Below are 23,861 nucleotides of genomic sequence, written 5' to 3'. Positions count from 1 at the left end.
TTTTTTTTTTTTTGCCACTGAGCTCCAGATGAGAAAACTAGCACTTCTCCTTCTGTCCAGGAGGGAGCTCCTCCAAGTTTCACACCTAAGGGTTGCCACCACCAATTCTTCTGTTCCAACACTGCAGATGCAAAAAGTTCTATAATGAAAAATCATCCTCCAGCTTTGCTTTTCTTTCTCTCTCAGATGTAGTTGTTCCTTACACTGCTCTCCAGATAGCGTATGCTGAACAGACTGTGTCCTTCCCAACATGCAAATGGGTCACAAACAGAACCAGAGGATGAACCAAGCAATATATCAGACATCAGATGTGTGTCCCTTCTGCTCTTCAGTGGGATCAAGGAGGAAGTGAAGGGGAACGAGCATGGGAACAAGCAGCATGGATCCAAATGGACTTAGTAGCTCTGGCTCAGCGCTAGGCCCTCTGGAGTCATAATTCACATTCATGCACTTAAGCCAGTTCGGCATGGAGAATCCACAGCGGTACAGGGAGGAAAGCAGCAAGGTAGCCTCCAGACCACACCAGGAACCATGCAATGGTATTTGCTCAGAGCCTTAACAAAAAGCCCAGGCCATCTCTGTCCTCACAAACTGCTAATCAGCAACCCAGATAATTAGTTGAGAGTCGGTTCCTGACGTTAAGGAGGTGCCTGTCAAAGGGGAGCAGAGGAGAAGCCTGCAGCTGGCGAGATGATCTGGGGGAGGATGCAAACATGGCAGAGCTCAGTGATCTGAGGGTGAAGAAGGGAGCTAGCAAAGAGGGAAAGCAGAAAGAAAGCCAAGTGAGTAACACAAGCAAGAAAGGAGGGTCAACAGTGGGAACATGAGTTATGGGAAGAAATGAGCGGAGTATGAAAGAAGTTGAAAAGTAGACAAAGAAAAGCAAATGTAAATTCTCCTTGAGAAGATAGGCCAGCCCAGAGCTTATCTGTTGCTATGCAGAGGCCTGAACCTGCACCTCACCCTTATTTAAAGCAATCCCACATTCAGTCCCTTTCTGTGGGACCCATAGACAAGAAAACACACTATAAACCCACAATTTGTGGTTAGCCAATGCATTACTTGTGCTCTATGAAGGGCATAGCTCCAGAGACTCTCTATCGCGTGAGTCAGAGCAAGCAGCACCTCACAGGAGTAGGACCTACAAGAAGTCCAAGCTTATTCCAGAAAGAAGCAACAAATTCCAGGAACAACACATTTTTTGGTACTGCTTCTGTGAACCATGAGATTAAGCCATGACACAACATGTGTATTAAGAAACAAACAGGCTCTGGGATGAGTTTTCAAACTCTTCCTTGCATCTACAGAAATAAGCTGCAGGTGCCAGTTTCAGTAAGCATACCCATAATGATGGAACCTCTAAACACAATTTTATTTCAGGTGTAAAATATGAGATGACAATTTCTACCTGCAAATATAGGTACCACAAATTTTGGGATGTTTGCCTTAAACCTTTAATCAGTCACTTGATCCACAGACCGCAGACACGCAACTGCACTTGTCCTAGCTGAGCTCCAATGGCTTCAATGAGTGGGAAAAAACAATTTTAAAATAAGGGCATAAAGGCAACTGGACATCAAATGAAAAAAAAAAAAAACAAACAGAAAATCCTGCTGGCAAACAGCTCTCTTCCAATTCAGGCCGCTACAAGCAAAGAAGACATTGGAGGCAAAAAGATATATGGGCAAAAATATATTAGAGGATGAAGTAATTATTATGAGCTGACTGCACCCATAATTAATATTTTACTCAGGAAAAATGAGGTATTAGCCAAGGGACAAGCAAATTTCAGTGAAACAAGCTCCTGAAGGAAGGGCTATTTTATTTGATGATGGGAAAAACAAGGATACAGGGCTCCTTTAGCAAAAAAATCAATGTATTTCTAGAAAAATTACTCAAAGTGGGCTTTCCACCAACTGCCATAAAACAACCCATTTGTAAAATACACAATTACTTAGCACTATGAAGAAGCATCTAAAATGGCATGGAAATTGCTGCCAGCAAGAGATGACCACCTGGGATAATACATGCACCTGGGATATCAGGAGAGACACAGCTACCCACTTCCAAAAAAACTTTGAAAGCAGCAATGAAGTGAACTCAGACCCACTGAGCTGAACACTGTGACCTTGTCTACAACAACAGAAATTTCTAAGCGACAACCTAGGCATGTTTTGACCTCCCCAGCACACTTGAGAACACCTCCCAGCTACGCATAAAAAAGAATCCCTCTGCAAACAGCACCCATGCACACTGAAATGCTAAAGACACTTGACACTGGTGAGATTAAATGCTACTTCAGCTCATACTGATTACATCCTACCATGGACAAAGGTTGTTGATGTGAATGCAGAAAGTTTAAACACTCATGCTCTGACTATTGCCATAGTATGCTCAAAGCTTTCCAAAACCCTCCCATCACCCACTTCCGCTGGATATTGCGCCAGGAGCAGGGTGTGAAGTTCCTAGAGAATACAACTGAGCAAACAAGGTGGCTACAATACATAAAGCTGCTGGGAATGAACTTAACTCCACCCCAGGAGTTCATTCAGGAATGGTTCAATTCTCCTGAGCAGCAGCTTTTACACCTGTAGGCAAGAGATGCCTGGGGGGGCTGCAAAAGGCAACCAAGCCCATGGCCAGTTCACTTAAATTTACTACAAAGGGGTCAAAAGCTCCACTGAAAAAAACTGAAAGATGTATTGAATACCACCACAATACAGGCCCCTATTATACATGCAGCCTGGAATATCTGACACAAATGAGTCCTCTAAAGGAAAGGTGAAATGTTGCTGTGATTTACACCCATGCAACACTGTGCTGGCCATTTCCAAGAGTCAGAGGCACCATCTCACATTGCTGAAGGCCTCAGTCTCCTTCCCAACTCTCTTTCATGCTGCAGTCCTTCCTTCTAGCCTTCTCACACTGAACAACCAAAGATTTACTTTACAGCACCAGGTTTCTTTGCTAACATGCAGAGGACACAAGGCTGGAATTTAAGGCAGTGGGGGAGTTTCCTGGCCCTTTCCAGGCATGGCTTGGTGATCCCAGGGAAGAACTGGGTCCCTCAACAATGAAGAACTTCAGTGACTTGCAGCAAGAAGGCCACCCGAACCTTAGTGAGCAGCAGCAGATGTGAGCAAAGTGGCTCTTGTTCGACTCTGGCACACCATGACTACTGGCAGTGGCTATAGCTCGTACAGTCCTAAACAGTTTGGGATTTGTTGTCACCAAAGACTGCCTTTCTTTGGGACATGTCAAATACGAGGTCTGGAGACATTCCTCAGCATTGCTTTCCTGCACCACCAGCCACCCAGCTCTGCCACTTGTGGCTGTTTGCTGGGATTTAAAACTTACTCCTGTGCAATGGGGAACAGAAACCCATGGAGCTATTTAAGAAACACATCTGCCAAACAAAAGCAACAGATGCCAGAGGAAAGAAACAACCTGGAACCATTGCAGCCCCCTTTCCACCTTTTGCCAACCAAAATGCTGTTTAAACTCTTGCCACCCTTGACAACACCCCTCCACGTTCCTGCTGTGTCTGCACTTACCATGGGCTCATATTCCCTTCACACACCTGCCAAGGGTTTATAACTCCTGACACTCACACTGATGCCTACAACAAAGTGTGTCAGTGCTCAACAGATGTAATGGAGAACTGCCTGCCTTGGCACACAGAAACATCTTTATCGATCCCCTGGTACTTCTGTAACCAAATCAAGCTGACAAGAGATGCACCAGACTGCAAGAGAAGACCTCCTTCCAGAGGAGAGGGTTGTGAGACAGGCTATGGATAAAGTTTAAGGTAACGTCTGGGCTCACCAACAGATGGTGTGTGCCATGAGCTGTGTCTGGCCTCAGCAGCAACTGAGGGAACTATGACGTGCCATGAGCTGCCCGGTGCCGGCGGGAGCTCCTCTCAGGAGCTATCCTGCGCAGCGAGGGACACGGGATTCCTGCAGGGAACTCCAGTAGCAGCCAGCGATCTGGGTCAAGGCACAGCAGGGACTCGGACAAAAATGAAGCTGACCCCGGGAGAGGAAAAGGCGCGACGGGTGCCTGCGACGACCCCCGCCGGTGCCCAGCACTGGGCCATGCCCAGGCGAGACCTCCCCTCCCCGAGGAGCGGGAACACTGTCCAGGGAGAGGGACCAGGGCGGAGGAGAGCGAGAGAGCGCGCGGCAATTGGAAGGCGATTGGCTGTCGCCGCCGTACATCCCAGCTCCAAAACCAATAGCAACGAAAGACTTTGCGGGACTAAAAGGGGCTGCGCTTGGCCCCGCCTGGGCCAATAGCGTAGGAGAAGGTGGGCGGTGCCCCCGCGACGCCGCGAAGAAGGGGGGCCAAGATGGCGATAAGGGGGGGGGTCGGCTGACACAGTGCCGTCCGTTCCCCGTCCCCAGGCGCTCGCCGCCGCCACCTCCTCCTCCGCGAGGGCCCGCGGGCCGCTCCCTCCGCGCGGGGGCAGAGTGGGCATGCAAGAAGGGCCGCAGGATGCGGCGCACCGTGCTCCCCCAGCTTTTTCCCGCCCGCCCGGTCACCTTCCCGCGACCCTGGCTCGGGGGTGTGAGGGAGGAGAGACCCCCTGAAGGAAGGGTGTCGCGGTCTCCCACGCAGCGCTTTACCTGGCCGGCTCAGCGCGCCGCGGACGCGGCGTCTCCACCGTTGCCGCCGCCTCCTTTGGGGGGAATTTTTTTGTTGTTTTTCTTTTTTTTTCTTTTTTTTCTTTCCTTTTTTTTTTTCTTTTTTAATCCTCTCCGCCTCCCCCTCCCCTCCCCCCTGGGGCGGACGGGCTCACCCAGCTGGCGGCGGGAGGGGAGGGCACAAGATGTCGGCTCCGTGCGCTCCGGCTGCCGCCGTCTCCTCAGCGCCGCCTTCTCATGCCGTTGCCGCCGCTGCTCCCGCCGCTGCTCCCGCCGCTGCCGCTCCGGGCCCGGTGCCGCTTCGCCCCCCACCACCCTCACCTCCCCCCCGCCCCCCCCCCCCCCGGGCCCCCCCCCCCCCCCCCCCCGCGGGGCGGGGGGGGGGGGGGGGGGGGGGGGGGGGCGAGCAGGGGACACACGCTCAAGATGGAGGCGGCGGTGGCGGCGGCAGCGCGGGCCGGCCAAGCGGTGGGGAAAGGCAGCGGCCAGGCAGGGGAGGGGGCTCCGCGCTCCGTTTCCCTCGCAGGCAGGCGCTGCCCGCCCCTCCCCGGTCCCTTCCCACACTCGGGCCGCACGGAACGGAAGGCCCCCGGGGGCTTGCGGCGACGGGAAGGTGGTGGGGGGGTTGTCCGTACCCGGTGGCCTCATGGCTTAGGAAAGGTCTGCTCCCTCCCCTTTCCCCCTCCGCGCCTGACGGGGCAGAGAGCACCGGGGAACCGCGGCCTCCCGGCACCCGCTTCTGGCTCCAGGCGGCTGGAGAGCACTGCCCTCGCTCCTCGCCTCCCCACCCCTCCCCGCATCCAGCCTCGCGGGGAGGGTTTGTCTGAGAGCGAGGGTATCATGCTAGGCGGTGGCTTGCAGCCGGTAGCCCCCAGGCCACGGGAGACGGGATTTTGGTCCCAGGCTCATTGGGATGTCTTCATCTTGCACCTAGTTTTTTGCAGGAGGCATGGGATCCCACAAAACGTCCTGGAGCATTGCCAGGTGCCAAAGAATCTGTGGCTTTGTTTCTGCCACTCTTCGCCTAAACAAGCAGCATCAAACAAACAATGTAAATAGCAAGAGCCTGTATTTATTTCCTAGACCAACACTTAAGGTCCAGATGGCCTCCTAACATGCAGAAGCGTGAGCGGGTAAAAGGACAGAGAGGGACGGAGAGGAATGAACAATGAAGAAGTTACATTTGCAGCTAAGCAGTGAGATAGGAACTGCAGAGGCTCTTACACTTTTTATAGAGTGTACCACATACTTGGGCATATGTATGCTGCACCTCCCACTCTGTGCAGAGTATTGCATAATATTACCATCTGAATTTACAGAATTAACTGTTTTAGAAGGAAAAAATGAATGCTGTTTTCCCTCATGTACAGTCCAGCTATAGATCTTTTGTCTCTTAACATATGTTAACTGTGGAATCTGAGAGCAGACAGTCTACGACAAGTCTGTTTTGCAAAGCCTCAGGTTGGACCAGAGCTTGCTGAAGCTTTAAAAGCACGGGAAAACATGTTCCTTACTGCTGAACAATCTTACAACCTTCTAAGTATATACTGTGTATATAAAGGGTATGCTTTTTCTACTATTCATGTATCAGAACTTGAAAATAAATAATAATCTATTCTTGTCCTGCATGAAAAATAACATATCAAAGATTTAGAAATAAAGTTCCAATACTCTCGCTGATTTACATAGGATCTCACTTAACCCCAAAAGAACAGCTATGCAACAGTATGGTCCTAGCCACGAAGGACTAAAACAACAATCTAAACCTCAATCTATAGATACATTTGCTTCCTAGTTAAACAATAAATAAAATTATTTCAATAACTGATGAGCAACTTCAAAGGCTGAGAGAATGGGTATATTCAGCCTGGAAAAGAGAAGCTTCGGGTGACCTCTTTGTCGCCTTCCAGTCCCTGAAGGGAGCCAATGAGAAAGATGGAGGCTTTTTAGAGGACAAGGGGGAACTGCTTCAAACTAAAAGAGAGTAGGTTTAGATTAGGTATTAGGAAAAAAAATCTTCCCTGTGAGGGTGGTGAGGCCCTGGCACAGGTTGCCCAGAGAAGCTGTGGCTGCCCCATCCTTGGAAGTGTTCAAGACTGGGTTGGATGGAGCTCTGAATAACCTGGTCTAGTGGAAGGTGTCCCTGTCCGTAGCAGGGGGGTTAGAACAAGTTGTTCTTTAAGGTCTTTTCCAACCCAGGCCATTCTAAGATTCTATGATTTTCCTTCTTTATGTGAGAATTTTAACAGTGGGTTTTACTTGATTTTTTTTTTTTTAGCCCTTTCAGTGTGTTTTGTAAATGTGACGAGCTTTTGCAAACTTCCATTTTGATCCCCGTTTTGAAATGTTATACTCTTAGATTTGCACTGGAGTTAGCTTATTATAATCGCATTAGGTTCCCTGTTAAGTTCAGTGGGATGACTCATGCACAGAGATGTTCAGACATCTCCGATGACTGGGGGCCATGTGTTACAACATCAAAACAAGTTATCCATCATTTAGTTTTATATCAAAGCTGTGGAACTAATGTGTTATTTGGAAAAAACCATTCTGAACTTCTCTCAACTCCCAGAGGCGAGTTAATTCAATTTCTTTGCTCTCCCAGTTTTTAGAGGGTACTAGTGCAAAACCAGTGATGTTGCTTCAAATGAAAGCAGGAGCTAAGACACCTAAAACAGAGTTGGGCACCTTCATTCATACTATTATTTTCTGCATCTTTATTTAAGTATATAAAACAAAAAGGGAAGAGAACTATCATTTAGAGTTGAGAACTGATATTTTTTTCTTTGTTGATTCATTAACCCTCAAAACTGAGTAGTGTTTGTATCCCTCTTTGGCTGGTTGTTCTGCACTACTGCTAAAAAGGACCCCTATGTATTGAAAGTTAAAAGCCTGATATGTCAAAAGTGACAATCCTCAGCTGCCATTTATTTCAGCTGGATTTGCAAGTGCTCAGCTGCACTTCCTAAGACCCTTGTTTTGTGTGGAGTATATATAACCCTCTCAGCCTCACTAACATCAGAAAGGTGACACAAGCACCCAGCACTATCTCCTCAGTGGTGTTATTTTTTTTTCCCTCAACATCCTACAGTTTTAAGACATTTTTTTTTTCAGTTGAAGTGTTCTCAAGACATGGTTTATGGTAGGAGAATTTTTATTTTTCCAGCCAAGCCTAGCTAAAAAAAGTTAACTGACTTTCATTTAACAGAAATTCAATGAGCATTGAAGATATAATATACTAACCCTTCAGTATTATTTAATGGAGTGCAATCCAGCAAAAAAGGAGTTATCAGTCAGCCAAAAAGCTGACTGATTCAGCTGTGAACCAGCACCAGCTGAATATCATACTAAAAGCTGTATAAACTCATGCTCAGAAAATGGCCTTGTAGAGAGAAATCAGGTGAAACATTCTGTAAAACACATTCACCTGGAAACTCCAGCCTTTTCACAGTGTACAGCTGGACTTAATGATCTTACTGGTAGTATTTCAAGTTAAACATTGGTATGTTATGTGAGACAAGCACAAAAATTCTATCCATACATCCACGTAAATTTTCATCATACATCCTTAATATAAACAGCAAACATATTCGTGGCTGGCCTAATTTATGGAATTTTGGATCACTTTAGGGCTGAGTGATTTTTATCACTTGATTTTGTATTTTTAAGTATGCAAACTATGTAAGGGCAAAAAAAAAAACCATAATGAAAGGAATACGTCCATTACCTGTTGGTCATCAACAGGCACCACCTGCACCTCCACATAAGAGAATTCCTTCTTTGATTAACAGTGTCTGTCAGGGTCACACACACCCTCTCGTTTCTTGTGCTGATTTTGAAGTACTTCAGTCTTGGCCTGAGTCACAAACTCTCTCAAGCAGGTGTTTTTCAAGCTCCTTTCATGAAATGTCAATGTGATTTCCCCCCCACCCCCTTCTAGTAGCTCATTCTCTTCATTGAAACATGTCCTCAGATGCCACACAAGCACTGGAACAGTTTGTCTTCACAGACAGACGTGGTCTTTCCGCTGCCGACCTGCTACATTTCCTGCTCTCTATTTTGAGTTCCTGGCTAGTACATACCACAAAAACCAAATACACATACACTTCCAGGGTTCCTGAGCTTGCAGAGCACCAGCTCCCTGCATTTGTTGGGATAGTACGTATTGCAGAAGAAATAGTATTTGGCTCTTGGACAGTGAGCTCTCACTGTATGGGGTTGGTGGGTGAATGAATGAAACCAGAGCATGGAGCTCACACACCAGCTGTTGACATTGCTCTTGCAATTTCAGAGCATTCAGCGTAAGCTTTCAAAAGAGAAAACTGACAGAGAAACCCAGTCCCTGAAACACAAATTATTTTCTGGATGTATACTCAGCAGAAAGACTGATACCAAAGAGACTGCACGTGCTATCCCTGAAACAAGTGAGAATAATGCTTGCTCTCAGTAATCTATGTACCCTCCTTGGTTGTGTTCAAAATTGTTCTTCTCACACCCATTTGTATCAGAAGTCCCCAGTGCCTCTTCATGTTTGTCCTCTGGTCAGACAGACAATTCCCAAAGGGCATCTTAGGTTATTCTTTAAAACTAGGCAAGTTCCTCTTCAACTACCAGTAGACTGCTCAATACACTCCTTCATTGTGAAGATGTTTCCTCTCTCAACCATCATTACAAAGAGCCAGACAACTCTTCAGGTCTACCTATTCCCTTTTGGAGAAGGGCAAGAAGATTAAGTTACACCCTGAATTCCCATTTACAGTGGTTTAGGAGTTCTGTCTGAATGGGTTCTTTGCCTTAACAGATGACTTTCTGAAAGAAAGCTCTGTACTCTGAAGATCTCCATAGATTTACTCAAATTTCTCTACAAGAATGAGCTTTTAAGAGTCTTCTCAGCCTCTCTATGTCCAGGGTTGCATATAGTCAGGAGGTCAGCCTGCCTCACCTACAGCCCTGAAACATCTCCCTGTGCATTCACAAACACTCACCTGGACAATGACCCTCCTCTGAAACCACCAAGCCTCATTTTACCATGGCAGAGGTAGCTTTAAACATCTGCAGCTTTCCAAGATGTTAATGGCAGCTGCTGAGACATTCTCCCCAACTTCTGTTCAAGATTACTCAGGGCACATGGCAGCCAAGACAGATGCCAGGTTCAAAAGAACAACATTCCAGCTGCTGTTTGACACGTGCAGCTAGAACTTCTCCCTTTCGCCATTCAAGGAAAACGCAGGTCATCTCACACTTAGCAAGAAGTCCCTACTTAAGAGACAAGTGAGGCAAAGGGCTTATACATGATCCAGAGAGATACGAGGCAAGAGAAACCACGTCTCATCAGCATGGACCATCTGTGCAGCTACAGCAGGATAACATCAATACTGTCCTATCAAAAAGCGGCAGGCGCTGAAGGGTTATCCCAAGTGCTGCATGGCATGAGCTGCAATAGAGAGACTGCCAAGAAACACAACAACACTGTCTCTGGTTCCCAGTGAAGAGAGATCAGAAAATTCTGGTAATGTTGTGGTTTTCCCTTCCTTGAGGTCTGTACAGCAAAACTGAACATTACTGAAGAAAATTAGAGAGTACTGAAAGCAACATTGCTGAACCAAACCAAAATAACTCAGCAGCTACAGAGGAGGGGGAGATTTGAGAAACACTGCATGTATTACTGAGTTCACATGCCCTCTCAACAAATACTTTTCTCTAGCCCTGGGGACTATGTGCTCTGAGCTCTGATACAGAGAAGACACTTGTCTCTAGGCACAAATCCCTTGGGATGGACTTTGGAATGACTGGCTGAACCTGACTGATCATCATAGGGAAGAAGGTGTTGCAGTCCAAATGGGTTATCCACAACCAGCGGATGTACCTGCCTAGCACTGAACTATCTAATGACTGTATCAATAAGCCAGGGACCTGCAGATACACCAGTTTCAGCATAGACTGGAAAACTTCCTGCAGACTCATATTCAAACTAAGTTGTACAGCTCCTTGGGATACCCAGTCTATCAGTAGGGGAAGCAGCTTTGAATTCCTAGGCTATGCTTGCAACTAGCAGTGAAGAGACAGCACTGATCAAAACCCAGGGAATGAAAAAGGGGGGGGGGCGAGGGGGGAGGAAGGGGAAAGGGAAGAGGAAGCAGCAGTGGCTCTCCAGAGGGGAAGATCCTGAGCAGAGTTATGTGTATAGTATGAGTTTGGAGCTGCTCTGAACACAAACTGATCCCATGATCAACTGCATTCCCATGGTGGTCTGGAGCTGACACTATCCCAGCAGCCTTGCTATGCTGGATGCTGTGTAACTGCTCAGGGAAGGAGGACACAGTCAGATTGGATAAAGTTTTGTTCTGCTGAATGTCACTCTTTCTGATCATTTTGCTTGGGACTCACTTCCCAGTCAGTTTTACCTTTTTCTTTACCTTATCCATAATTAATGTACTAAACCCTGTCCTTGAAAAGACTAATGAGAAAGAATGAACCCCCTTCTCTCTCAAGTGGACAAATACAGTGGTAAAAAAAAAAAAAAAAAAAAAACAAACAAAAACCCACCAGGTAAAATTCTCCCACTTAAAGTTTCAACAAGAATATATTTATCTTTTATGTTGAAAACTGTCTGGAGTGCTTCCCTTTTGGTAGAACAAAGTTCAATATCCACAGCATAGTGCCATCCTTGTGTTGGCACACAGAGAAGTCCCACAGGCCAAACGATAGCCACCAGCAAGGCAGCGTGGAATAAATCCCATCTGTCGTCGAGGAGAAGTGAATCCCAGCCACAGCTGCATCAGTCACTATAATGACATCCCACTTTGCTTCTTGGAATCCTTCCGTGCAATGGGACTGAAGGACAAGATCTCCTTGTAAATAAGCTCTTGAAAAACATAACAAAATAACCATGAATGTGTGATTTTAGAGAACACAAATGAAAGCTTGAATGTTATACATGCAGAAAGGAGGTATTCAGTGACAGGTACGAGACGGAAGAGACAAAGGAGAGAGGCAAAAAAAGTCTGCCTAAAGAGCTGGAGGGATCTTTGCTGAACGCAGAACAGCAAGAGCAAGGTAAGAGATGTGCACTACCATTGAGGCATCAGCAGGCAATCACAGCCTTACTCAGCATGTGCACAGGAAAGAGAGAGGGGTAGCAAAGTCCCATGCTAGACAGGAACTTCAAAGAAAATAAACTTCTTACTTTTCCACTCATCTATTGAAAGCTTTTCATGTTCCAGAGAATCATCATAGGACTGTTGTGCTTCTGTCTCCTCCTCAACATCTCGGAACTGGTCGAAAAAGGGGTGAGCCAATGCCTCTGTGGCTGTAAGGCGCTTTTCCACATCAAGCTGCAACATCTTGTCAAGCAGGTCCACAGCTGTAGGAGAAGATGGGAACAGGGCTAAGTAAGGTACTGTGGAGAATAGGAATCGTGTGCATGAACCCTGCAAGCTGATGGGACTGGTATTTCCAGTACAGCATCTCCAGACCTAAAAATGAAAGAGATTCCTCAACCCGGTCAAGGCAGTGAGGAGCTCCTGTCAGTGGAGTTGCAAAGTCTGCCCAACAGCAGCCTCAGGGAGCTCTTACTAACAGAACTTAAATTGTGCAGAAATAAATTAGTCTTGAATAAGCTTTGGGGCTGCACAGGTGGGGCTGCAGAAGGATGAAGAGCAAGCCAGTAACCTCAAGATATTTTTCAGTTTTTATAATTTGCTTTCACTCAGAGTCCTGCATCTCAAAGTAGTCTTAACATGAGTAATCCATATAGAAATCTATACATCTGTGGTAAACAGGAGGGCAGGAAACTCAGATAGCATCTAGTCTGTCAGCCCCATTCCCACTTGGTTTTAACATTTTAATGCTTTCTTTTTTTCAGTTCTTAGAACAGCTTTGCTTGCTTTCATCTCTAAGCTACTTGGGAAGACAGCTCTTTGTAAGAGATCAGTTTTGACTCTGAAAATTATAAATTAACATCGGCTGTCTGTTAAGGATCACTAGATCCAGGTATTCAACAAAGAGGATCTACACTGTACTAAGAAAAAAAAATACTGGAGTGGACTGTGGGGGTCTCATAGCACTTTATCAAAGCCCATGGTGCCTTAGATGTTAGGTTGGGAATTAATAATGAACAAAGAAGAGCTGGTTTGTTTATCTAAGAGCTACTGATCATATTGTCACCTGCTTGGCTACAACAAGAACAACTTCAGAAAGCTAATGTCAGCAAAAATTCATCCTAACTTTCATACTAATTGGAACTGATATATGCAACTGTCCTAATCCTTAATTTGCAACCCAGAACCAGGACATCCTGTTATATCCAGCATCTGCTTTCTTCTGGTTTGTTAAGATGAAAGTCAGAAGTTTATCTCTTCCATAAATATTGTATGTTACAGACTGTGTAATTTTAAAATTAAAAAAACAAAAAAAAAGTAGTAAATGGCCAAGAACAGCAAAACATCACTATTGCAATAAAGAATCATTTTGTTTTTTACTTGATACATATTTGCCCTGGGAGGGGCAGGGGCATAGCCTGCAAGGGAGAAATTATAAGAATTATAAGAAAAAGGAGAAATAGAGTTGAAGCTGTGGTGGTCAGCTTGCCTCTTTTCCAACTGTGAAAACTCGTGAGAAATGCTGTAGATGACTTACCCTGAGGATTTGCTTTAGGGAAAAGCACAGACAAATCTTTCTTGGGGATTTTAGGAAGGGACTTGATATAACTCTTAGCCTGAAAAAGCAAGGAAAGCACAATTACTGCACGTGGACAAATATGAGGGGATGTGAAATACAGCTTTCAGAGCTCATGGCTCTAATGAGCAAAGGCAAATGGAGAGAACGGCAAATCGTCCCAGATGTCACATTTCAGTGAGTAGTTTACAAGGAAGTATTTTTATCAATTGAGATACAGAAATACTTCTGTTTTAAGAGCCAAGCTAGAGAATAGAGAAGCTTGCTGGTTTGCTAGGGCATCAGGCACCTCACATGGGAGTTCCTGCAATCCACACCAAGTCCATCAGATGTGCCACTAGCAGAGAAATGTCTTCCTTGCCAAGGGGAAAAGGCTGCCTTTGCAATTCCTCACTGCTGCTGTAGAGGCAGCACCTCTCCCATCTCAAACACAGACATGTTAACCTCTTCCCCACCATATCTCTGCCAGCAGGACCTAAATCCATAATGAACTTTTTTACCGCTTTATCCTCCAACTTCTCCAAGAAGTCTTCTCCTGGATGCCCCGTTACTTTCAGGATCTGAGTCAGTTGATCCAGGTCTGTCAAGCTGTGTTAAAGATTGCCCATTGAGGAATGAGCCCTGGACACCCTCCCACAACTCAGCTCAGTTTGTAATGATACAAACCCAACAGTTACACAAGTTCATTAGACTGGCAAAAAGAGCTCCAAGGCTTTTTTCCTGGCATGCCATTTTCATCAACAGATAATTTTTCTGGCACATCTATGCCAGGACACATGTCCATGGTCTTGGGGGGATATGCAAAGGTTTGGGGATGGAGCTATGGCCATGCAAGGTTGAACTCGTAGCCACACACATGGCCAGCACAGAAGTGTATTTCTAAGGTCCCCTCTTACCTTCTGCTTTCCTCACCAAAAAGACTGGTCCCTGTGATTACCTTCCGGTAAACCAGACTGACACCTATTTTTCTCAGTAGCCTCATTCATTAAAAAGCGCACACCAAGAATTACTACTCCCCCCAAGGAAAAGGTTCAGCTTGAAAGGATACAGTCTTTGCCTTTAAACAGCGTTTTCCCAGTCAGCATTTCTGCCATGATACAGCCAATAGACCAGATATCCACTGTTCAGAGTGAAAAAGGGGGGGTGGGGAGGGGAGAGAGGGGAAAAAAAAAAGGGAAAAAAAAAAAAAAGGACAATGAAAAGGCAGCAATGATTGCTGGGGCTGTCGCTTTTGTTGTTGCTTGCAGCAGGGACTGATTTAAATATCACTCCCATTCTCCTCTGTTCTTTCTATGCTGCTAAAATCTCTGCTTTCATCATTTCCCGCAAGCACTAGCTTTGGGAGTGGCGCAACACCTTTGGGATCTTCTCCGCTCCCAGGAACGCTGATGATAAAGAAGAAAAACAACTGGACGATTACGTGAGGTTTGACCCAGCAGGATCCCCAGGCTCGTCATCAGATAGTCACGCTGCAGAGGCAAGGCTGCTCACCTGTCTGGTTGTAATGCATCCAGTTCAGGATGACTTCTGGGGCTCTGTACCATCGTGTAACCACATAGCCAGTCATTTCAGCATCAGCATGTCTGGCCAAGCCAAAATCCAAAATCTGCAGTTGCAAAGGAAGACGAAGAAGGAAGGGCAGGAAAGAAAAAAGAAATCCTATGGGCAAGTAAGACTCCACTTCTAAGAGAAAATTAAGCAGATCCAATCAGATAATAACAAAGCTCCAACTACACCACAGCCAATCACGGGATGGTTCAAAGACTTAACAGGTTTGTCTTGATTCCACTGTAAACTGCAAGTCAGTTGCAAAACCAGTTGTTGTGAGAAGACTCTGCTGAAAGGATCAGGGCTCTGTGCTACCTGGAAGGTCACTTTCTTTCTTGAAGCTTAAGTTTCAAGTCTCTGCTTTATTTGAGTTGGTCTATGACCTAGTGGTGAAGGCATGCTCCCAGGCCACCACGACTCACCCTTTCCTATAAGAACACCTTGCAGCTGACAGAGGATGGCCTCTCCCTCAATACTGAAGATGAACAAGCTTGACCCAACCATTACGGGCAATGATGCCACTCCCTGTAATATACATTACAGAAAATACGTGCTAGAGCACCACACCAGCAAACTGCAAGCAAACCTTTCAGAGTAATACTAAAAATAACTTTGTCTGGAATCACAACCATAATGTCAATGGGAACCAAAAGGCAACTGTAGTTGAATCCAGTTACCCTTCAGGGATTGTTCACCTAATGCAAGTGTTGCTCAGCAGTATTGAATTTATCCAGGAAGTCATTACAAACTGCCATGCCACAGGAATTACAGTGACAGGATGTTATTTGAAGTTTTGCGCCTTGATTCAGCAAGTTACATCAGCAGGTATTTCCCACTGCCTGCAGTTGCCAAATAACAAAACACCTTGAATTGAGAAGGCAAGAGGAAACGTGACAGTACCATGTTCTTGCTGGCAGAGCAGTTCCTCCATGATCTGATATGCTACATGCTTCCAAAGTGGTGCTTTTCCACCTACCTTTAGCTGACAGTCTTCATTCACAGCCAGGTTACTTGGCTTCAGGTCCTACAACAGACGAGCAGAAAAATACGGATGCTTCGAGTTGCAACACAATCAACACAAGGCTCAGCTGAACCTCTGCTTGCCTTTGATGGGATCTTGTAACATCCCAAGTCGAGTACCAATTCAGCAAAGATACCATGCCTGCTATACTGTTCAGCTTTAGATTGCTGTTTTATTTTTTCTGAAACAGTTTTAATTCAAGAAGCATCATAAAATGCTTCTCAGCTCACCAGAAAATACAGCATGTCCTCAAAATGCTGTACAAATGAGCAAATTCAAACATATATAGGGTGTAGGATGGAAAAGAAACTCCAGAGCAGACAGTGCTATTAGTAAAATGATGTCTTAGAATTCAGTAACGTTATGACTATGCTGTGTTTCTCAAACAGACAAAAATCAGAGTAAGAGCAAACACGAACTTACCCTGTGTATGATGCCGGCTGAATGAATATACTGCAATAAAAAGAGGAGCCACAATGTGATCACCAGCAGACAAGACTTTCTGTTCTCCAGCAGAGAAATGAGAGCTACAAATCAGAACTTGCTGCGAACACAACTCTGCATCCTGCTACTGCAGGGCAGCAGTTTGAAAAGGAATCTCTCCCCTGAATTGCTGATAGTATTTGCAATGCTATTGCCAGTCTAAAGAAGATGCATAGAACAGAAGAGGAAGGATGAAGCAATAGTTCCTTAGAGCAAGTACAACAATAGCTTCAAACCATCAAAGACATCAGGGTTACAGCAGATGACATGAAAACTTAGTTATTTTGGGTGTTCAGAAAAATAATCCCAGCATAAAAACATAAAATTGCAAAAACTGACTGCATGGCTTTAATCACACCAATTAAACCTCCTGCATGTTCTTCCCCTCTTTATTTAAACTCAAGATAGCAGTGAACTGGGGAAAGATGTTATTAAGGTGAACTCATGCCTGTAAGCCACTGCTCTGATTCCAGGTGAAGGATGTTAGAGGGCAGCATTAAGACACTGTCTCTACATCCTGGGGTTTTCTGCAATTGCTTTCTGCTCTCTCAAAGCCAGTTACAGAAGCATATTTCTTTCTTATTCTACTAAATTGGAAATCAGTCCCTCTGTCTTCTCCCCTGAGAGCCTCTGTTATGAAGAAGCTCCTTCAGCAGAAGCTCCTGTTGCTGCCAATCTCTTACTCTCAGTGTAGAGTTTTGCTAAGGGTTTTGGCAAGTCAAAGAGCAATGCAATTTCTGCCATGGAAAAACAATCGCAAGGTCTACGGCTGCTGACTGCTTTGATACCCAGCTGACGTAAACAAGCAGTCACTTCCAGTGTGCTGGAACAAGAGCAGTTCAACAGCCAATATCTGTTCTTAGGTGATGCCATAACACCCCCACATCTTCCTATACAGTGTTGGAAGGGAGTTTAGTTAGGGTCAACCCTCCCATACAGAGGAGACAGAGGGAGTCACTAAACTCCTCCAGACCCACTTACCTTCAGCCCTTTCAACATTTGGTAGACCAGGTACTGGATCTTTTCGTCACTGAATTCATGTCCCATGATCTTTTGTAAATCTGTCCGCATGTATGGCATCACCAGGTAGCTAAAAGGTAGTAAGACAAAGCCCTGAGTCTAGAAGAAAAACGCAGGGGACCAGGCTAGCCTTGGGGGTTTTTTTGGCTGCATTAACTTACTGTAACTAAAATGAGTTGCTGTGACAGTGTTCCGGGCTAACTAGCACAGCCTGCAGTGAAGCTGGGATTTCAACCTGCTCAGAAAATTGCTCTTTTTCCTCCTCTTAAATCAGGTATCTGACATCCAGTAAGAACAAGGATCTTTACAATCCTGAATTAGTTTACTTTAGACCTCAAGTGATGTTCAGTTCCGGACAGCCTTTCACCACCCGGAAGCTGAAACATCTTACACAGCAAAACTGTGTTGGCTCTCAGTTTTATCTTTGTAATGTTCTCCTGCCCTGCCTCAAAAGACAACATCAAGCTTTCTTCAGTATCTGCCTGCCGAGACTGCTAATTAGTTGATGGTCTTCCTGCAGGAACTGCTCTGAGAACCTTCAAATGCTTTTCCTGCAGGCTGCTAAATATCCAGCCATCAGCCAAACCCCCAAATTCAGACACATGCTGCTCATTCCTAGTAATGGGGAAGGGAAAATGACTTGTCCATCCTGACCATAAACACTGAGGGGAAAAAAAAAGAAAAACCAGAATCAAGATGAAAAGGAAGCCAGATCTTTAAAATTCTCATTTTAATTGCCCTGGGGCCTGATGAACAAACAGTACTTCTCCCATTCTGAGTGCAGCCTCTTAGCTCAGCAGTCACACAGCATGGATCACACTACATGTGATAGCCATGGAACCTAACACATCCTCGTTACATAGGTTGGTCTGTACATTCTGTGGTCTCCCAGCTGTGAGTATGGCATGTGATCTATTTATGTATTCTGAGTGCGTTAGCCATGGGAACTGACATGTGCTTTTGATTCTCTGTGTTATTTAGGGATGTCTGGCTTTTAGTCTGGGCCCCTTGCACCTCAACCCAATCTGTTATCCTGCTGCTAAGACACAGGTGTCTCGGGCAATGGCTGAGTCTAGATAGAGCAAAAAACTCCAAACTTACAAGTCCTGGAACCCCTGGTAGGAAGCAGTGGAGGTAAAGACATCAAGCAGCCCAATGACCTGATGGAGGAGAGAAGTCCACATTTAAACCTGGAAAGCATTTACTGTGCGCATGGGACTCAGGTAGTAGCTCTCCACTGGCACATGCATCTGCGTGAACACAGAACTCTATCTGAAGAATCCACGGACTCCTCACTGATGCTGCACAAATGTTTTTCTTTTACTAATACATGGTAGACCCATTACACCTCTGCTTCAGACTGGTGACAACTGGGCACAGCAGAGGTAGCACCTGAACCCCAAAACTGCCTACACATGCCAAATATCAGTATCTCTCCCTATATTAAAATAATCCATCTCTCTCTATATATATAAAAATAAACATGGTGCCACCTGAAAGAACTTGCTCCCGAGTGGCAAGAAAATATCCCTTGTATCAGCAGGAAGAGAGAGAAATGAGTACTTACGTTCTCATGTTGCATGTGCTTCAACAGCATCAGCTCTCTGTATGCTCTCTTGGCAAAGATCTCTGACTGGAATGGGCGGCAGAGCTTCTTGATAGCCACTTTCTCCCCTGTCTTCTTGTCTATGGCTGAACTGCAGCAGACAAATAAAAAACAATTCTGACATTGGCAGTATGTTCTAACAAATTTTGTAATCCCAAAAGTCATCTCCTAGAGAAGAGTTAATTCTTGTGGTCACAGAAGAACAGCAAAGAAAGGCCCTTTGAGAAACCCAGTGGAGCTCTGCACAGGAGATGCTACCCTGTGTGGCTTTGGGCAGCAGACCACAGCCTGTGCTCTTTGGATGACTAGGTGGGATTCCTAGCCAAGTATTAGTGGCTCATCTTTATTCCCTATAACCTGCAGAAAGAAGCTGGAGGTAACAGAGCTGTGAGAAAAGGGAAACACAAATGGTTGAAATTCAGAATTAGTTCTAACTCTGCCCTCTTCCCTAATGCAAGGAAGTAAGGGAATAAAGCAACTTTTGCTTTGCCATCTGCCTGGAAACTCTTGTCTTTTAAGGCAGGGCAATGCCTTCACTGTATCCTGGAGACAGTGGATGTCACACATTAAAAATACAGGCTGCTGGAATTAATTCTGCTGTATTCAAGATCTTTGATGCTACACATATGCTTCTGTGTAAAAGCAGGTCTGGCTGAAAATGAGAGTCTTCTATAAAGGTAAAACATGGTACAACAGCCATCACCACAGACATGATGTGTTATTCCCTCCGGTCACATCTGCTGTTTATGTCACTGGCAATCCTGTGACAGTTTCTCTTCTTCTAAAGGCTTTTTGCTCAGACTGCAAAGGAGACCTCAGGTTCCAAGTGGGAAGGGAGGTCCTCAGAGGTCCTCAGCTGTAATTCAGGATTCTGAGTGGTGTCTCAGTGGTGCCTCAGCCCCTCCTTGACCCCTCTCAAGAGGCAAACATGAAAAAAATCACACTGTAGATTTCCAGAGCAGTTCCCACAGCTTCTTAAATCCCTATCCCATCTCCCATGGAAACAGAAGGGCTATAAATCATCATATTCAATCCCATGGCTTTTAGCTGCATCCTCCAGCCTTGCACAAACACATTTCCCCATTCAGTTGGTAAAAGCAAAGGAAGTGCAGGAACAGCTACACAAGGCAGCTTCAGCACTGAAGATGCTGTAGGATATCATAGGAGGCCTCTGAGTGAAGAGTTGTCTCAGTTTCAGGACTTCAGCAGATGTCAGCAGAGGGGACAGCACTGTGTAAAGTTTTCTGAGGAGCAAGGGAAATAAAGGAAGGCACTCGGACTAGATAATCAATTTCTGCAGAATTCAAGGCAGATTTCCTAATCTGAGGGTGCACCTTCTTACCTGCCTTCCCAGCTGCTGGCATACAGAGCACCTAACCCCATGTCCCAACACAGGAGAGCAGGGTGATGGAGCTTCAGCCTGCGCAGCACAGACGGCACTAGTCACACCCTTGCCATAAGCACAGCTAGAGCTAATTCAGTTGACGCAGCTGAGAGAGCCCACCATGTTCTTCCCAGCACAAATTTAATGAACAGATACAGTTTGGGATGACATGGGGCAGGCAGAGCTGTGTCCTTGCCTCAGCTGACAGAGATCAACAAGACCAGTGTTGAAGGGGACAGAAGACTCTTCTTTCCCAATTACATTCAGCTGGAAGCCAAATCACTACAGATTTTGGCAAATTAATAAGGGAAGAAATAAGACTTTGCTGTTTCTCCTGAGTTACTTTCTCAGCTGCTCAAGAAGGTGTAAAAGCCAGCCGCTGAATAACACTGCAATAGGAAAGTTTCCCAGCAATTCCCAGCAGAGGACAGCAAATCCTAACTCCACATGCTTCCACCTCTGTTTTGTACAAAAATCGGCAGTAAGCCCTCCCTGCTGAGCACTGTCCATTCGATACTACCACCACCATGGACCTCCAGACTGTTTCAACACCCTTTCCTCCCTCCCTCCTTGAGAGCTCCAGAGCAGCTGAGCCTTTCACAGGGAACAGTAAAGATTTGTCTTACTGGTGTTGGGGTTTTTTGGGTGGGGAAGGAAATTTTGAAAGGATTTCTCTCTTCCTTTTTTTGTCCTGTCTTTGTTTTCCTTCCTGCTTTCCTCAATGGTAAAAACCTGAGAAAACTGTACAAATATAAAAAAATAGTCTAGTCTTGCCTGATTTTGCAGGCCTAACTTAAGCATCTCAGAAGTGTAAAGGCACCTGGACAGCAAAAGGGGCACCTCTCTATAAACTGGAAGCCAAGGGACAAGGACAGAAGCTGGAAACCAGGGTTTCAGGATTAGTGCTGTGACAGCAGCAGGATAGACTTTGCCCAACACCTATGAAAAGGGATACACCTTTCTTTTTTATTTTTAGCTCAGCATGTTATGAAACAAGGGCTCTGTTCAGATACTATCACGGACTGCTTCATATTTAACCTACCTTTCAAAGAATCGCCCATCTCCTCCAGTTTGTCAGTGTAAACCAAGCAAGGTCTGACTTCTGCTTGCTCTCACTACAGGCTCCTTTACCCAGGTGAATAATTAACCGCAGCTCATGCTGCTCTCTCATGGGTTAGGGATTATTATCAGCCGTGAAGGAAGTCCCAGTCTGTTACTGATCCTGGTTTACAGTAAGGTCTATCTACTTTATGATTTCAAGCTGGAAACAGTATCAGAGTGGGGGTGGTATTGTCCAGCTGCTTAGTCCAGGCAGACCAGCATTAGCTATCTTGGACTAAGCAGCAAGGATACTTTGTTCCAGTATCGACCTCTGTTACCATCTACAAATTTCTTTCAGACACCTAGGTATTCCCTTCCCTGGTAGGGTTGCTGCCAGATAATCTTCATGCAAGCTCAAGACCAAAGCAGCTCAAAAGCTGCCTGACCCCAATGCTGAGGTGACACCCCAAGCTGCTCGGCACCCCTTGCTGCCGTGCCTACACAGTCCCCTCTCTGCCCACCCGGGGTGACCACAGGGGGAAACATTTTCTTCAAGTGACCAAGTCTCCAGCCCGCTGCCTGCACCGGAGCAGGAGACAAACCACCTCCATCACACATGCAAATGTCCTTTCTTAATGGAGAGGTGTTGACAAGCACCTCCTTGTTTTCCCCCTGGCAGGGAACACCCCTACCTCGCCCCATACTGCTGCTGGCAGTGCAAGCAGGACCCCACTCACCACACTGAGCCGTAGGCTCCAGACCCCAGAGGGTGGAGGGACGTGTATCTCCTGGGCAGCTCCCAGAGGGTGTTGTTCACCTCCTGTCTGTAAAAGCCTCTTCTCCTTGTGATGTTCATCGCCCGACGGGTGTGGGAGTGCCACCCCCCCAGAGTACTGGAGTACGGGAGGGTCTCTGGGGTGAGAGCGCGACTGTGAGGCCTCCTGCGCTGGTAAAAAAGGCTCCAGAGAGTTTCCTTCTCTGTTTTCAGCTGTTGCGAGCGTGAAGGGACATGTCTTTTGGCCCTCCTCCCTCCGCCTCCACATTGGCAGAGGTGAGGCATCAGGTTTTCCGACACGCCTCAGTCTTGTACAGGTGCCTCTGGGCTCTGCTATAGGAGTGGAGCACCCAGCCCTGCTCAGGCACACCTCCGGGAGCCCCGTCACCTGGAGCTCTTACTCTCCTGCCTTCACAAGCCAAGAAATATCCTCATGCAGCTTGGAGGGGGTCTCATGAAATCCATCCTCCAAACAAGTGGATGAGTAAGGACTTGTCGAGCTGGGGAATCTGAGGGACAAGCCACAGCACCTTGTCAGACAAGCAGGGACATTCTTCTTTAAAGCTGATGAAGGACAGCTCCAGCCTCATGACAAAGAACACACAGTGTTACATCCATAAAAGAGCAAGGAGGCGATGGCAATGTTCTCCAAAGTCTGGCTTCCCAGCAGCGCAGGGATGTGCTGAAAGTACGCTGAGGTTCTCCACCTATATCCAAGTGACTACTGGGAGGAGGTTCAGGAGCAGCTGTGAGATGGGAACATCCTGAGAACTGTTTGCGGCATCTGGTTTCATCGCCCACAGCAAGTCTAACCCTTTCTTGGGGTCTTCACGGACAGCATAGAGCCAAGGTTCACTGCTATGCCTACCATGACCAGGCCAGACCAGCAAACCCAGCCTGCAAGAAGGTCCATTCCTAGTAAGCAGATGGCACCTCAACATTTTGCTCTCCAAAGGAAGTGACTAAGCTGTGCCTTACCAAGCCAGCCTAGCTGCTTACACAGTGTTCTACCTCACCAGCCCTCCACCCTGCCTAGAGCCTCTGCTCCTTCCATACAGGTAATCTGCAAAGGTGTACCTGCTCCAAGAATATCTGTGCAGCAAAATTAGAGCCAAGCTACCGGCAAATGAAAAATACACAAAAAGCACTATTGGGGGTTGGGAAAGATTCACTGTTCCTGCTTACAGGTAACCACTGCAATACCCATCAGCATTGACCCTTATGTTCTTCAAGTAATCATGCTACAGCCACAGGCACAGCCTGCTGCTTTATAAAATACAAGCTAGGGACAAGGCATTATGGTAGTATTATGCATATCTGTGTAAATCAGCTCTGGCTGTAGCAACAGCACAGTCAGGAAATGAACCATCTGCTTGGCTGGGTTCTGTAAATACACCTGTGAGCAAGAAGTGTCACAGCAAAAACTCCTGGTCCATAAGCAAACATGTAACTCCTAGGTTATTTGATGAATGCAACTCTTGCTCAACTACTTGTGCAGATGAAGGTAATCAGCACGCAATTAAGGAGTCCTAAATAGCTGCAGCATGTCTGGGCTGTAAAAATATGAGTTAATTCAAGTGACCAAATCAAACAGCAAATTTTAGATTCATAGAAGCCTTTAGGTTGGAAAAGATAATCTTGAAGGTCAAATCTAACTGCAA

The 23,861-nt window shown here is 46.0% G+C and overlaps 2 protein-coding genes across 9 annotated transcripts in view; both read right to left on the bottom strand.

The window, feature by feature from the left end:
• BRPF3 (bromodomain and PHD finger containing 3) overlaps window positions 1-11,087 on the bottom strand; it is a 33,891-nt gene extending 22,804 nt beyond the window's left edge. For 4 of the 8 annotated variants that reach the window (XM_027659934.1, XM_027659942.1, XM_027659943.1 and 1 more), the window contains exon 1: window positions 9,632-11,087. The gene's annotated coding sequence lies outside the window, so the exon portion shown is untranslated. Of the gene's footprint in view, window positions 1-3,825; window positions 3,992-4,628; window positions 4,761-4,801; window positions 4,940-5,281; window positions 5,408-9,631 lie in introns of those variants that run through there. The other 4 variants (XM_027659937.1, XM_027659935.1, XM_027659936.1 and 1 more) reach the window with 4 other exon arrangements.
• Window positions 11,088-11,213: 126 nt separating this feature from the next.
• MAPK13 (mitogen-activated protein kinase 13) lies at window positions 11,214-23,142 on the bottom strand. Its single transcript, XM_027659953.1, has 12 exons — window positions 22,163-23,142; window positions 18,962-19,091; window positions 18,496-18,554; window positions 17,356-17,464; window positions 16,315-16,344; window positions 15,847-15,894; window positions 14,814-14,928; window positions 14,371-14,442; window positions 13,823-13,902; window positions 13,284-13,362; window positions 11,833-12,009; window positions 11,214-11,511 (listed from the first exon to the last, which is right to left on the bottom strand). Exons 1-12 carry the CDS (start codon window positions 22,483-22,485, stop codon window positions 11,432-11,434), a joined length of 1,302 nt encoding a protein of 433 aa, XP_027515754.1. The 5' UTR covers window positions 22,486-23,142; the 3' UTR covers window positions 11,214-11,431.
• Window positions 23,143-23,861: the final 719 nt, after the last annotated feature.

This window comes from Corapipo altera, unplaced genomic scaffold (genome assembly GCF_003945725.1).
Source record: "Corapipo altera isolate COAL_440 unplaced genomic scaffold, ASM394572v1 77b, whole genome shotgun sequence".
NCBI lineage: Eukaryota > Metazoa > Chordata > Aves > Passeriformes > Pipridae > Corapipo > Corapipo altera.
Note: the sequence above shows the minus strand (reverse complement) of the source record. Positions and strands in the feature narration are given on the sequence as shown.